The sequence below is a fragment of the Pongo pygmaeus genome, chromosome 11 (genome assembly GCF_028885625.2).
Source record: "Pongo pygmaeus isolate AG05252 chromosome 11, NHGRI_mPonPyg2-v2.0_pri, whole genome shotgun sequence".
Classification (NCBI taxonomy): Eukaryota; Metazoa; Chordata; class Mammalia; order Primates; family Hominidae; genus Pongo; species Pongo pygmaeus.
The window spans coordinates 82,758,889-82,773,826 of record NC_072384.2 but is presented as its reverse complement, the minus strand read 5'-3'; the positions used below and the strand labels follow the sequence as shown (position 1 = coordinate 82,773,826).

The following is a 14,938-nucleotide window of genomic DNA, read 5'->3' as shown; positions in this document are numbered from 1 at the left end:
TTAAGAAAAATAATGTATGAATAAGCAGTTTCAATAACAATAGAAGGTAATAACTGAAATGAGTGAATAAAAACTATACCTACGTTCCTTAGTATTCAGTGGTTTAGCTCTGTAGGCACTGATTCCTTATGGTAATTTGCCATTGCTTTTTCTTTGGAAGAATGAAATACTTTAGGATTTAGAATAAATAATAAATTTCAACCAATTTTCTAGATACTTATATTTGTGTGGAAAATGCTTCTTAATTGAACAAAGATTAATTACCAGGATTTTTCAGTATGGAGATAGGTTCTTTGCCGTAAGCATGCCTGATATTTATCCTATTTATTTCCAGTTTTTACATATTTTCCTTGAATATTTAGAATAATGACCCATAGCTAGAAAGTTTAAGGAAAGCATTATACAAATTCTTTGCTAAAATATTTGCATGTATCACATGAATATGCTTTTATAAGTATTAGCGTATTGAGGCCGGGTACAGTAGCTCATGCTTGTAATCCCAGCACTTTGGGAGGCTGAGGTGGGAGGATCACCTAAGATTAGGAATTTGAGACCAGCCTGACCAACATGGTGAAACCCCGCCTCTACTAAAAATACAAAGAAATTAGCTGGATGTATGGTGCCTGCCTGTAGTCCCAGCTACTTGGGAGGGTGAGGCAGAAGAATTGCTTGAACTCGGAAGGCAGAGATTGCAGTGAGCCGACATCACACCACTACACTCCAGCCTGGGCAATAGAACAAGACTCCATCCCAAAAATAAATAAATAAAATATTAGTGTAGTGAATAGAATCAATTTTTTTTTTCTCACAGTAGTACTTTTCTAATGTTCTGTTGTATAACTTCAAACAATGTGTTACCTATGTTCTTAGGCCATTTTCTGCTTTTTATTTTCTATAAAACAATGAGATTGAATTAAGAAAACTTTGTTCTAGATATTAATAATTTTTGGTAGTATCTACTCTCCTTCACTTTCAGAACTAAAATGTAGCATTTTTTTGTAGTTGAAGCAAGAGAGTTGTAGACACTTTTGTTCTTCATTGTTGTAGTTGACCTCTTTCACCCAGGCTTTATGGAATTTATTTTCACTAAAATGGGGAACGTGATTGCATAGAGATATTGAGAGGGTTGTGTGAGAGACCTGTAAAATGTTTGGATCAATCGATGCCTGACACATAATGTATGCTCAGTAAATATCAGCTCTTATTAGAAATACTATGGGTAATATTGGGGAATATTAAAGTTTTATTATACTTATTTTGAAGAAGTGATCTGCAAGCTTCCTTTGTTATTCACTTAATATTTAATGTACAGCTTCTGGCTGTGAGGCATTGCTACATATTCTTATGTACATTATCTTGGTTAATTGTCCGCATCAGCTTCCATTTTGATGAGGAGGGTATTAGGCTAGAGATGTTAAGTCATTTAGCCATGGTTGCATAATAAGGTGTGCTTTCTAGCATCACCTACCAAAACATATCATCTGACACTGATAGTCTTTGAAGTTTGTCATTATAATCCCTTATCTGATAGATGTTTGCATTGGATACTTCCTGTGTCCAGAACTGTATGATATGGACTGGGGAAATTAAAACTTGAGTTTGGTACACTGTCTAATTGTGCTGGAGATAGCTATAATAGAAGATAGAAAGTGATAGCTGCTGTTAGACATTATACATGTTTAGAGGAGGGAGATGTTAGCATTTCAGGGAAGGAGTGCAATCAGGTGTGGTTTTCTGAAAATGGGATTAGCATTTAAACTAAGTGCTTTAGGAATAGTGGGGTTTGGACACGTTTAAATGGTGGGATTCTGACATTCCAGTAGAGGAAACAGTAAGAAAGCAGGACGTGTGTATAGAAAATAGTGAATAGATTGTTTTGGCCACCGTATGTAGTATGTGAATACATGTAGGGGAAATGTAGATTGGAAAAGTAAGTTAGGGCCAGATTGTGGAGGGCCTTGAAAGCTAGACTGTTTTGAATTTAGGCATCTAGTAGTTGTTTGATAAATGTTTGTAGCTAAGTAGAGTCTAGTTATATATGGCTTTGGGGGAAATAAAGTTGAATGAGAAATTTAGCCTGTGAGATTTTATCAAAAAGGGAGATGATGGGCATGTAGAATGGTAGAAAGAACACTTTCAGAAGTAAAGAGATGAGATTTCCAATCTTGGCTCTGTCATTAAGTAGTTGTAACTTTAAGAAGGTTCTTTTAAGGTCTGTAGGTCTTAGGTTCTTAATATGGAAAATGAGGTTTGTATTTAAGACCATTTAAGGCTCATAGTAAGATGGTGACCATATTATTTATTGTTCAGACTAGGACACTGAAGTTGGAAGGAAAGGGGACACAATTAGTAAAATTACACTAGGGCAACTAAAATAAATTGCGATTATTAAGCCCAATATAAACCAAATTATACCCTTCATATCTTATTATTATGAATGTACTTTCACCTGTTTTATTTTGAAACTCAAGTTTAAAGTACTGAAAAGCAGGAAAAAGGACTAAGACATCAATTCTAAATGTTTAATGTTGTCAAATAAGGTAATAAGTATCCACTTGATGTTTTTGGAGTAGTAATGATTAAAATGTGCATATAAACATGGAATCGTTCTGAAACAGATTATGTTGTGCAAAATAGAGTCAGCTACTCTCATAGATGAAGCTAAAAATAGTCACTAGAAGTATATATCTTAATTTGTCTGGTATTTAGGGGTAGTAATGAAATATTTCATTTGTGAATATTTTCTTTTTTTTTTTTTTTTTTTTTGAGATGGAGTCTCATCTCTGTCACCCAGGCTGGAGTGCAGTGGCTCGATCTAGGCTTACTGCAGCCTCCTCCTCCTGAGTTCAAGCGATTCTCCTGTCTCAGCCTCCTGAGTAGCTGGGATTACAGGCATGTGCCACCACGCCCAGCTAATTTTTGTATTTTTAGTAGAGACAGGGTTTCACCATGTTGATCAGGCTGGTCTCGAACTGCTGACCTCAGGTGATCCACCCATCTTGGCCTTCCGAAGTGCTGGGATTACAGGCTTGAGTGTGAATATCTTCTAGATAGAATTACTTCTTTAAATGTCTTCAGGGAATGCAATATTTAGGGTGGTTTACCCTATAATAGTAGGGTCTACCAGACTGCTGTGCTTACTGTTTTAAAAAGGCTTTTCGTAGTTAAAAATATATATATATTCCTCTGATGTTAGGCTAACTGCTGTAAATTTTCTGACTTATCATAGTGGTTCAGTACAATTATGTATGGATGCATCTTCCCCCCAATGTTCCTGAGTGTAATTCAGAACTATATGGAGGCCTCAGCATTGTATGGGCTTTGATAGCAAATCTGCTATTTTGAGCCACTTATATCTTCCAGTTTTCTCATGTTCTGAATAAACTTCTCACACATTTAATGTATGTTTACAACACCTGGGTATCTTGTTAAAAGGCAGATTCAGATTCAGTAGATCTGAGGTAGGCCTGAGATTCTGCTTTTCTAACAAGCTCCTAAATGATGTGGGAGTGGCTATTCAATAAACTACACTCGAGTGTCAAGGTTCTAGATCATTTATTAGAATTCTGAGAATCTTATAGGGCATTAAAAATAGCTAGATTCTTTTAGAAATTATATCAATAGTTGATTTTAAAAGAAAAATTGGGACTTTTGTAAATTTAATTATACAGTTGATTAAAATACTATTTGTCTTTCACATTTCCCTCTTTCATGTCTTAACTCTAGTTTTGCTTCTTTCTCATTTCTTTTTTGTTGTGGTTTTTGCTTTTGTTTAAAATATTATTGTGTTTTGTGGATCTGGTCAGGGAACCGTTACCGTATTTTATGTTTGTATCTACATTTTATTTTGCATGCGTAACGTGGCTTTACCTGGATGTTCTTTTTGGTAAGTTCCAAATTTATATAGCATATTGTTTTTTTGTAGTATGAGTTGTAATGTTTTTCACCTTCTTTTCTCCCACTTCTAGTAATGTGATCATGCTCATGACTTGTTTTTAATTTTTTAAGAGTTCATTTGATACTTTTTTTCCTAACACTTTCAGATTTTCCTTAATAGTAGCGCAATTTGGTACTAATATGCTTTGATTTGTTTTATAGCCTCACACTGTCAGTTGCTGATCACTATTAGCAGTTGCTGTCTCGAGTACTTTGGTTTTTTAAAAAGCCGTAATCATCTAGAAATATTCTAAAAGCTTGTGCTTCCATATAGCAGTCATAAAAGAAGATAGTTTATAGTAAAATTAAATTCTTTTGTTCTCTATGAGCAATGCATTCTAATTTTGTTTTTACAGCAACAGCTTGCACAACTACAGAAAGAAAAATCAGAGATTCTGAAAAATCTGGCATTATATTACTTCACATTTGTAGATGTTATGGAATTTAAGGTATGTATTTTAATATATAATATTTAACATTTCAGAAGTAGATTTAAATGTTTATTAATTGTGTGAATTGCTGTGTCACTTGTAAATAATAAAATTGAAATTCTTCCAGAACTGAAGTTTAAAACATACCTTATTTGTTTGTGTTTTCTGAATTTAAACAGATCTATACCGATAAAAGATTAAAATAAGTATTTCTTTTCAGGATCATGTTTGTGAATTGCTGAATACTATTGACGTTTGCCAAGTCTTCTTTGATATTGTAAGTATCATTTTCAGAAAAATGTCCGATTATTCTGTTTCCAGAAGAGCTCAGGGGACCAATTGCTTTTCTTTAGCTAGATTATGTAACTAGCATATAAGGTTTTAGCATTATTAATTTGGCTTGTTTTATAGCTTTTTTAAAAAGTAAAGTGTGTATTCTTTTTATTTGTTTTGATTGTCACTGAGTATAAGTCTTGTACATATTGGGAAATACACGTTAACTTTAGTATTTTATTTAATAGGCCCAATTTTGAAAAGTTAAGTGGATAATATTTTCTCTGTAAAAGGCATACTTGATGGACTCTTTCTTAGTATGATAATTTTTAGATACAAGAAGTCAAAGTGAAAATTGTCTCCATTTACTTAATGGTGAACTTTAAAAAGAATAATTTTTTTCCTCTTTCGTGAGATTGGCACCAGTGTTCCTTATTGTTCTGGCTTTTATTCTTTTGAACTGTTACCAGTTTGAATATAGTGATCACAAGCTCTTTTTCTTTCATCCATAAAATTGTGTCAAACACAAAACTGTTATCTGTAACTGTCAAATTTTAGATGTGCTTTTAGTGAAAGAAATTAGCATTTTGGAATGGGGATAAAATAAATACAGAAAATTATTAGCTCTTAATAGCTTCTATGAAGATTTTGTGTGTGTTTAAAATTTTAAGAAATAGGAAGTAGTTGAACTTGATTTTTTTTTCTCCTAGACTGTAAACTTTGATTTAACAAAGAACTACTTAGATTTAATTATAACCTATACAACACTAATGATACTGCTGTCTCGAATTGAAGAAAGGAAGGCAATCATTGGATTATACAACTATGCCCATGAAATGACTCATGGAGCAAGGTAGATTTGTATTATAAAAGTCTTTCTAAAATGCTCAGTTTGATGGATTACAACTCATTGAAATTTGATATGTCTGTTTTAAGTGACAGAGAATACCCACGCCTTGGCCAGATGATTGTGGATTATGAAAACCCTTTAAAGAAGATGATGGAAGAATTTGTACCCCATAGCAAGGTAAGAGGCAGTTGTTAGGCATATGAGAGAATGGGCATATAACATAGTATGAGGATGGATGGTTGGATAAAGGGATAATCTTCTTTTTGAAAAATACTATAATGGGATATAAGTAATAGTTATGTGTGCTTTATCTAATTATAGACAGGGAACTAATTAATGAGATTCAGAATAGTGTATAGAGATTCAAGAATATATTGATTGGTTTCATTGTAGTTTTTTAGATTTTAATGTAGCACTCAACAATAGGATTTACCATATGGTATTTGAGAGGGTCTGTTCTCACACTAATGGGGTTTTAATAGCAATTCTGCAAATTATAGTATAATATTTGTTGAGTTACTTAACTAACCTGACGATACCTCAGTTTTCTTATCAGTAAAAATGGAATAATAATAGCACTTATTTCATATGGTTCTTATGAGAATTAAATGAATTACTTCATTAAAAAATACACTGTTTGATAAATTTTAACTTTATTATAGTCTCTTAATAAAAAAATGACGGGTTTTATGAAAATAATTTGAAATGACTATCTTTTAAGAGATATTAAAAATAGTTCTTAATGAAATAATTTTGGTTGTAAGTAGTCTTGTCATTATGGATTCTCTGCAGAAGGGCTGATTCACAGAATGGTAGTTTCTGAACACTTCAAGGAAGTTCATAGGTATCTCATCCAATCTCATTATTTATAGCTAAGGATTAAGGGCTGGAGCAGTATCATGACAAGGTAAGTCATTTGGTAACAATAGTGGCAAAACTAGAACTGAAGCCCAGGATACTAGAATCTTGGTCTACATTGTTGTCTTTGAATCATAGAAGTTAAACTATTTACCTTGTGTAAGTCTGTGCTTTTTTCTTTCTTTGAGACAGCGTCTCGCTCTGTCGCCCCAGCCGGAATGCAGTGGTGCAATCTCAGCTCACTGGAGCTTCCACCTCCCGGGCTCATGATTCTCCTGCCCCTGCCTCGAGAGTAGCTGGGATTACAGGCATGCGCTACCACGCCTGGCTAATTTTTTGTATTTTTAGTAGTGACAGGGTTTCGCCATATTTCCCTGGCTGGTCTCGAACTCCTGAGTTCAGGCAATCCACCCACCTCCGCTTCCCGAAGTGCTAGGCTTACAGGCATGAGCCACTGCGCCTGGCCACTGTGCTTTTTTCTTGACATACAGTTAACACCAATAGTTTTCTTTGAATTTTTTTATTCCCATGAAAATTCTGAAGAATTTTTTCCAGATTTGCATAGCTGCATTATACACAAATTGATATAGGTTTTCTGTCTTGGAATTGGTTGAATCATTAGTTTGCAAGAAGCTAGTAGATGGCATCAGTTTTGAAATTTTAAAAAATCAGCATTTTAGATGGAAGTATCAGAATTCCTCAAAATGCTGCACATATCATGGTCATCTCCTATCTCTAATATCAGTAGTGGTTTTTCCCTACCCGGAACTGTCTTTTCTATTCCTCTCCTTTTTTCTCTCTGGATCCATTTAGGATTTTTCCCTAATCATGTATGGTCTTGTTTTTATTTAGCTATTTTAGATTTGGTTCTTTCTCCACTTAGGTGTTGAAAATTTCCTTGACAGGCTCTTGAAAATTCCAAGCTAGGCTCTCGGCTATCTTTTTAAGTTCTATATAGTCATTAGCACATTAACATATTCAGTATATAGTAGGTTATTGATAATTACATAGGATAATTCATTCAAATTTAGACCACTTATTTTCCAATCTTGATTTTTTTCTAATATTTCATGATACCTTAGAATTTTGATAAAACACTATTGTTTATTTGCCAGGGTTTGTTTTTCTGTTCCTTGTTTAGATTCATGGGGTACATGTTCAGGTTTGTTAAATGAGTATATTGTGTGATGCTGGGTTTGGGCTTCTAATGATCCCGTTGCCAAAGTAGTGAACATGGTACCCAATAGGTAGTTTTTCAGTTCTTATCCCCCTACTTCCCACTTTTGGAGTCCCCAGTGTCTGTTGTTTCTTTGTGTCCATGTGTACCCAATGCTTAGCTTCCCCTTATAAGTGAGTGCAGTCAGTATTTGGTTTTCCGTTTCTTCATTAAATCTCTTTTGATAATGGCCTCCAGTTCCATCCATGTTGCTGCAGAAAGACATGATTTTGTTCCTTTTTATGGCTGCATAGTGTTCCGTGGTGCATATATACCACACTCTCTTTATCCAGTCCAGTGTTGATGGGCACCTGGGTTGATTCCATGTCTTTGCTATTGTGAATAGAGCTGCAGTGAACATACGAGTGCAAGTGTGTTTTTGGTAGAACAGTTTATTTTCCTTTGAGCATCTACCCAGTAATGAAATTGCTGGGTTGAATGGTAATTCTATTTTTGGTTCTTTCAGAAGTCATCAAACTGCTTTCCACAGGGTTTGAATTAATTTGCATTACCACCAACAGTGTATAAGCATTTCCTTTTCTCCAGTAGCCTTGCCAACATCTGTTATTTTTTTGACTTTTTAATAATTGCCATTCTGACTGGTGTAAGATGGTATCCCATTTTACCAGTGGTTTTGATTTGCATCTCTCTGATGATTAGTGATGTTGAGCATTTTTTCATATGTTTGTTGGGTGGTTATATGTATTCTTTTGAGAAGTGTTTATTCACGTCCTTTGCCCACATTTTAGTGGGGTGGTTTGATTTTTTCTTGTTGATTTAAGTTCCTTATAGATTCTGGATATTAGTCCTATGTTGGGTACATAGTTTGCAATTATTTTCTCTCATTCTGTACGTTGTCTATTTTGCCTTTGCTATTCAGGCTGTTTTTTGGTTACATATATATTTTAGAATAGATTTTTCTAATTCTGTGAAAAATGACAGTAATTTGATTGGAATAGTGTTGAATCTTTAAATTGCTTTGGGCATTATTGTCATTTTAATGATATTGATTCCTCCAGCCCATGAGCATAGATTGCTTTTCCATTTATTTGTGTTATCTGTGATTTCTTTCAGCACCGTTTTCTAGTTCTCTTAGAGAGGTATCACCTCCTTGGTTAGGTGTATTCCTAGTTATTTTATTTTTTTGTGGCTATTAGTAAGTGGGATTGCTTGCCCTTCCTTCCTTTTTTTTTTTGTTGGCGTCTTACTCTGTCACCCAGGCTGGAGTGCAGTGGTGCCGTCTTGGCTCTTGGCTCACCGCAACCCCCACCTCCTGGGTTCAAGCAATTCTCCTGCTTTTGCCTCCTCAGTAGCTGGGATTACAGGTGCCTGTCACCACGCCCACCTAATTTTTGTATTTTTGGTAGAGATGGGGTTTCATCATGTTGACCAGGCTTGTCTCAAACTCCAGACCTCAGGTAATCAGCCTGCCTTGGCCTCCCAAAGTGCTGAGATTATAGGTGTGAGCCACTGTGCCTGGCCAGGATTGTATTCTTGAGTCCTCAGCTTGATGTTATTAGTGTATAGAAATACTGCTAATTTTTGTATGTTGATTTTTGTATCCTGAGACTTTGCCAAAGTCATTTAGTTTTCTAGGTATAGAATTATATTGTCAATGAACAAAGATAATTTGACTTCCTTTTTTTCTATTTGGATGCCTTTTATTTCTTTCTCTTGCTTGATTGCTCTGGCTAGGGCTTTCAGTACTATGTTGAATAGAAGTGGTAGGAGTACAGACACCCTTGTCTTGTTCCAGTTCTTAGGGGAAAGCTTCTAGCTTTTGCCCATTCCGTATATTGTCTATGGGTTTGTCATAGATGGCACTGCTTGTTTTGAGGTGTGTTCCTTTGATGCCTAGTTAGTTGAAAGTTTTATCGTGAAGGGATATTGGATTTTATCGAATGCTTTTTGTGCCTCTATTGAGATGATCATATGGTGTTTTAAAAATTTTTGTTTATGTGGTTAATCACATTTATTGATGTGCTTATGTTGAACCAACCTTGCATCCCAGGAATAAAGCCCACTTAATCATGGTGAATTAACTTTTTGATGTCCTGCTGGATTTGGTTTGTGAGTATTTTGTTGAGGATTTTTGTGTCTGTGTTCATCAGGGATATTGGCCTGTAGTTTTCTTTTTTTATTGTTGTATTTTTGCGAGATTTTGGTACCAGGATGATATTGGACTCATAGGATGATAAGGAGGAGCCCCTCCCCCTCAACTTTTTGAAATAATTTCGATAGGATTGTATGTCTGGTAGAGTTCAGCTGTGAATCTGTGCGGCCCATGGCTTTTTCTGATTGGTAGGGATTTTATTACTGATTCAATTTAATTACTCATTATTGGTCTGTTCAGGATTTCTGTTTATTCCTGGTTTCATAAAGCAAATCTCAATAAATTAAAATCATGCCAAGCATCTTCTCAGACCATACTGGAGTAAAAATAGAAGTCAATACCAAGAGGAATTCTCAAATCCACACAAATACTTGGAAACTAAGCAATTTTATGCTGAATGACTTGGGTAAATAATGAAATTAAGGCAGAAATAAAAACATTCTTTGAAACAAATGAAAATAGCGACACAACATACTGAAACCTCTGGAATGTGGCAAAAGCAGTGTTAAGAGGAAAGTTTATGGCACTAAAAAGATGATAAAAATAGCTCAAATTAACAACCTAACCTTGCACTTACAAGAACTAGAAAAAGAAGAATGAACTAAACCTAAAGCCTGCAATGAAAATAAATAACCAAAATCACAGCAGAGCTAAATGAAATTGAGACCCAAAAACCATACAAAGGATGAACGAAACAAAAAGTTAGTTCTTTGAAAGGATTGCCAATAAGGTTGACAGACTCTTAGCTAGATTAACAAGGAAAAAAGAGAGAAGATGCAAATAACCACAATCAAATGAGAAAGGTAATATCACAACCAATCCCACGGAAATACAAAAGATTATCAGAGACTACTAGGAACATCTCTGTACACACAAACTAGAAAATCTAGAGGAAGTGGTAAATTCCCATAACATACAACCTCCCAAATTTCCCAGGATTTAAAAAATTACATTATTTAATTTTAAAAACATTCTTAATTGGCTACATCAGAATCACTTTGTGTAGCTTAATAAAATGGTAGATTGTGGGGTTCTGTTTCCAGAGGTTCAGGTTCACTAAATTTCAGTTGGAGCCCTGTATTCTGTATTCAGAACAGACTTCTCTGGCATTCTGTGTGCAGTCAGATTAAAGAATCATTCTTACAGCCAGGCGCGGTGGCTCACGCCTGTAATCCCAACACTTTGGGAGGCCGACGCAGGCGGATCACGAGGTCAGGAGATCGAGACCATCCTGGCTAACACGGTGAAACCCCGTCTCTACTAAAAATACAAAAATTAGCTGAGCGTGGTGGCGGGCGCCTGTAGTTCCAGCTACTCCGGAGGCTGAGGCAGGAGAATGGCGTGAACCTGGGAGGCAGAGCTTGCAGTGAGCTGAGATCGCACCACTGCACTCTAGCTTGGGCAAAAGAGCGAGACTCCTGTTTTTAGGAAGCAGGGATTAATAGCAAAAGACATTTATGAAAGCAAGAAAGAAACAGTTGAGATGAAATGTTAAATACCTTGATGATAAAGCTGTAATCAAACTCGATAAAGAGAAGTTAAGTAATTTATTAAGATGAGGTACAGTGTATTATTTTTATAAGACATTCTTTAGAGAAATATAAAGCATGTTGAGTTTTATTAACACTTAGTCATATAACCCTGAAGTCTTTTTCTTTTGGAACTATCAGAAACTATCAGAATGGAAACTTGTATTGACAAAAAGATGACAGTGGGCTGTCTATCCCTTTTGGAATAAAGTTCCCAAGATTGCCACGTATTTTAACCTTTAAGAAAATAACATGAGTTTCTGACCTAAGCTTTTGCTCAAAAACGCAGAATCTGTGTAGCTTTTATAACGTTAGCAAAAAAATTCTAGAGGAGAGGAGCCACAACCCAACTCAGATATTATAAGGAGCATGGCTATAATTAGGCTGTGTTGTTTTATGATGGTATAGTTAGAAACACACAGCAATTATAGCTGCAATGTAAACAGAAAAGGAAAGAAAATTATTCTTCAGCTTTTTTTTCGTATTTTAATTAGTCTCTTTCAGATGCACTAATTTCTCTTCAAATGGTGTATCCTCGAAGGAATCTTTCAGCTGACCAATGGAGAAATGCCCAGTTATTGAGCCTCATCAGTGCACCTAGTACAATGCTTAATCCAGCGCAGTCCGACACTGTATGGTTCTATTTTTCTCTTTTGAATGAAAATAAAGTGACTTCTAAAAAATAATAGTTCAGCAATGCTGTTGCAGTTTGTTTCTAATTAGCATTAGCTTATTAGTTGAAGTTCATTATAAAATGTTCATTACTTGTCATATTGTTCAGATTTTTTAGCTTTAGAGTCTTAATGAAAACTGGTGATAAATTAATATGGTGAATAGTATGAGTACTTTTTTCTTTAAAGTTTAAAAGTTTGTTTTGCTTTATCATGGTAGAAAAATTTGAAGTATAAAGCAAAAACAAAAATCACCCCAAATCTCACCAAGTAGAACCAAGTAGACAAAATCATTGTTGTATTCCATTATATTTTTTTCAGTCGATTCTCTGTGTTTATGAACATAGGTGTCACACATATGGAGAATACACACACATAGCTACTGATTTTGGTGAGACAGTGAGCATTCAGACATATAAATGTCTTTTAACTTGACTAAAATTTTATCTTTTGGAATATTGTAAACTTTGAAATAGGCTTGAGAAATTGATAAGTTGTCATTTACTGGATTAAAGATAATTAGCAAAAATATTTTTTAAAGAGAGGTTTGAGGGTATGCAGATGTGAAAGGGGCACACCTGTCATTGTTATTTATTGACTGCAAGTTTCAGTATAGGTAATAAAACTTTTATCCAACTCTTCAAATTTGTTGTGGTAGTATTTGGGTGAAGAATTGGGTAGTAAGTTATCAGGAGAAAGGGAGGAGAGTGGCTCAATATGGAATATTTTTTAGAATTTCTTTTAACTGCAAATGTATGTATTCTCTTTTTAAGATGCCTTGTGAATACCTCTCTTTGGATGCAATGGAAAAGTGGATTATCTGTAAGTAAAATGGGTTAGTGTTATGATTACTCCCCCAGGCTTTATGTTTTAGAGAAAAATAGCAGGTGACATGGTTACTACCTCTGTGCTTAGCATTGTGCTAACCCATCTATGTCCATTACCTCTTTCAGTCCTCATATTGATCCTATCAGAGTAGATAGTCTGTTTGTGGTTTTTTTTTTTTCTTTTGTTTCTTTTTTTTTTTTTTTTTTTTTTTTTTGAGATGAGGTCTTGCTCTGTCACCAAGGGTGGAGTGCAGTGGCACAATCTCGGCTCACTGCAACCTCCGCCTCCTGGGTTCAAGCAGTTCTCCTGTCTCAGCCTCCCGAGTAGCTGGGACAACAGGCACACGCTACCACGCCTGGCTAATTTTTGTATTTTATGGGGGTTTCTCCATATTGGTCAGGCTGATCTCGAACTCCTGACCTCAGGTGATCTGCCCGCCTCGGCCTCCCGCAGTGCTGAGATTATAGGTGTGAGCCACTGCACCCGGCCAGGTAGTCTGTTTTAAAGCTGGGGAATCTAAAGCTTAGGCCACACAGCTAGTAAGTGACAAAGACAAGATAAGAACCCAGCCTAACTCCAAGGCTTATGGGCTACATTATATTGCCTTTCAACATAACCTTCAAAACTAAATTTTGGTTTTGCTTTTAATGATTATTTAAATATCACATCTGTTCACTTAAAGTTTTTGGTTTTAATTCACTTCAGTTTAATAAATTACTCGTATGTTTGGCAGTTTTTTAGATGCATAGGAGATAAAAGTACTAGTTTCTGTTTCTAAGAAGCTTACAAACTATGAGAGAAATAGACACAAGGGTTTTTTTTTGTTTTTTTGTTTTGTTTTGTTTTCCTTCATTTTATTGTGAACATCAAGAAAGTTGAAATAATTGTAGAGTGAACATGCATAAATCTACCACCAAGTTTCTATGACTTCTAATAGCTTGTTGTATTTGCTTTTAAGCTGTTTGTTTATCAGCTTCAAAAGAGATTTTATTTATTTAAACTTTTAGGTTCATGGGTACATGTGCAGGTTTGTTATATAGGTAAATTGCATGTCATGGGGGTTTGGTGTACAGATTATTTTGTCACCTAGGTAATAAGCATAGTACCTGATAGGTCGTTTTTTTTATCCCAACCTTCAGGTAGGCCCTGGTGTCTATTGTTCCTTTCTTTGTGCCCATGTATACTCAAGTGTTTAGCTCCCACTTATAAGTAAGAACATGTAGTATATGGTTTTCTGTTTCTGCCTTAGTTTCCTAAGGATAGTGACCCCCATCTCTGTCCATGTTACTGAAAAGGATATGAATTCATTTTTTTTTATGGCTGTGTACTATTCCGTGGAGACACATAGGTTTAATACAGAATGAGAATTTCTGTAATATAGATAAATTCCTCCTGCTCACCCCTAGGCTCACTGCCACACGGGAATAATTTTGAAGTGTTTGTGTTTTTTCATTCTTATAGGTTTTGTTTTTGATTTATTAACCTTTAGAGAATAGAGTTGGCCCTTTATATCCTGGGGTTCTGCATCCAGAGATTCAGTCAACAGCCAATTAAAATAAGGGAAAAAATTTCACAAAGGTCCAAAAAGCAAAACTTACTGCATAATGAGTATTACATTGAGTTCATGCAAATGAAGTGATGTGTAGGTATTGTATTAGGTATTACAAGTAATCTGGAGGTGATTTAAATTACGCAGGAGGAAGTATGTAGGTTATATGTAAATACTACACCATTTTATATAAGGAACTTCAGCATCCACAGATTTTGGTATCCGTTGATGGTCCTGGAACCAATCCCCTACATTGAGAGATGACTGTATTTGTTGACTTTTTATTACAGTGTTTCTCAAACTATGGCGAAGGACTAGTTTTTCTTCTTTAATATTTTTTGGATTGATCCTTTAATAAAATAAAGAAAATGAATTACTAGAATTACCAGAAAAACGAAGTAATAAAGACATAAAATACAAGCTCATAGTTTTTATTACTAGATTCAGTCTAACAGATTATTAGGTTTCTACTCCAAAATCACTGTGAAATATTTATGAAAATTTCTAAATACCCTGTTCCAATACTTAGTCTCATTTTGGACTGATATTTTGAGTAGTGTTGTTTTTAGTATGAAAGAGGGGAAATTTAACAATATTATCTGGCCTTAGCTATTTTTATTAATTATATTATTTTTTACATTGACCAGGTTTGTGATATTTATATTTTCTTCTATAAAGATAAAT

At 34.9% G+C, this 14,938-nt stretch overlaps 1 protein-coding gene across 2 annotated transcripts in view; it reads left to right on the top strand.

Moving 5' to 3' along the window:
• NCKAP1 (NCK associated protein 1) overlaps positions 1-14,938 on the top strand; it is a 113,275-nt gene that overhangs the window by 30,798 nt on the left and 67,539 nt on the right. For both annotated transcript variants that reach the window (XM_054478986.2, XM_054478984.2), the window contains 6 exons: positions 4,293-4,385; positions 4,588-4,644; positions 5,351-5,493; positions 5,577-5,667; positions 11,701-11,838; positions 12,651-12,699. In XM_054478986.2, coding sequence (XP_054334961.1) covers positions 4,293-4,385; positions 4,588-4,644; positions 5,351-5,493; positions 5,577-5,667; positions 11,701-11,838; positions 12,651-12,699 — 571 coding nt within the window. The remainder of the gene's footprint in view (positions 1-4,292; positions 4,386-4,587; positions 4,645-5,350; positions 5,494-5,576; positions 5,668-11,700; positions 11,839-12,650; positions 12,700-14,938) is intronic.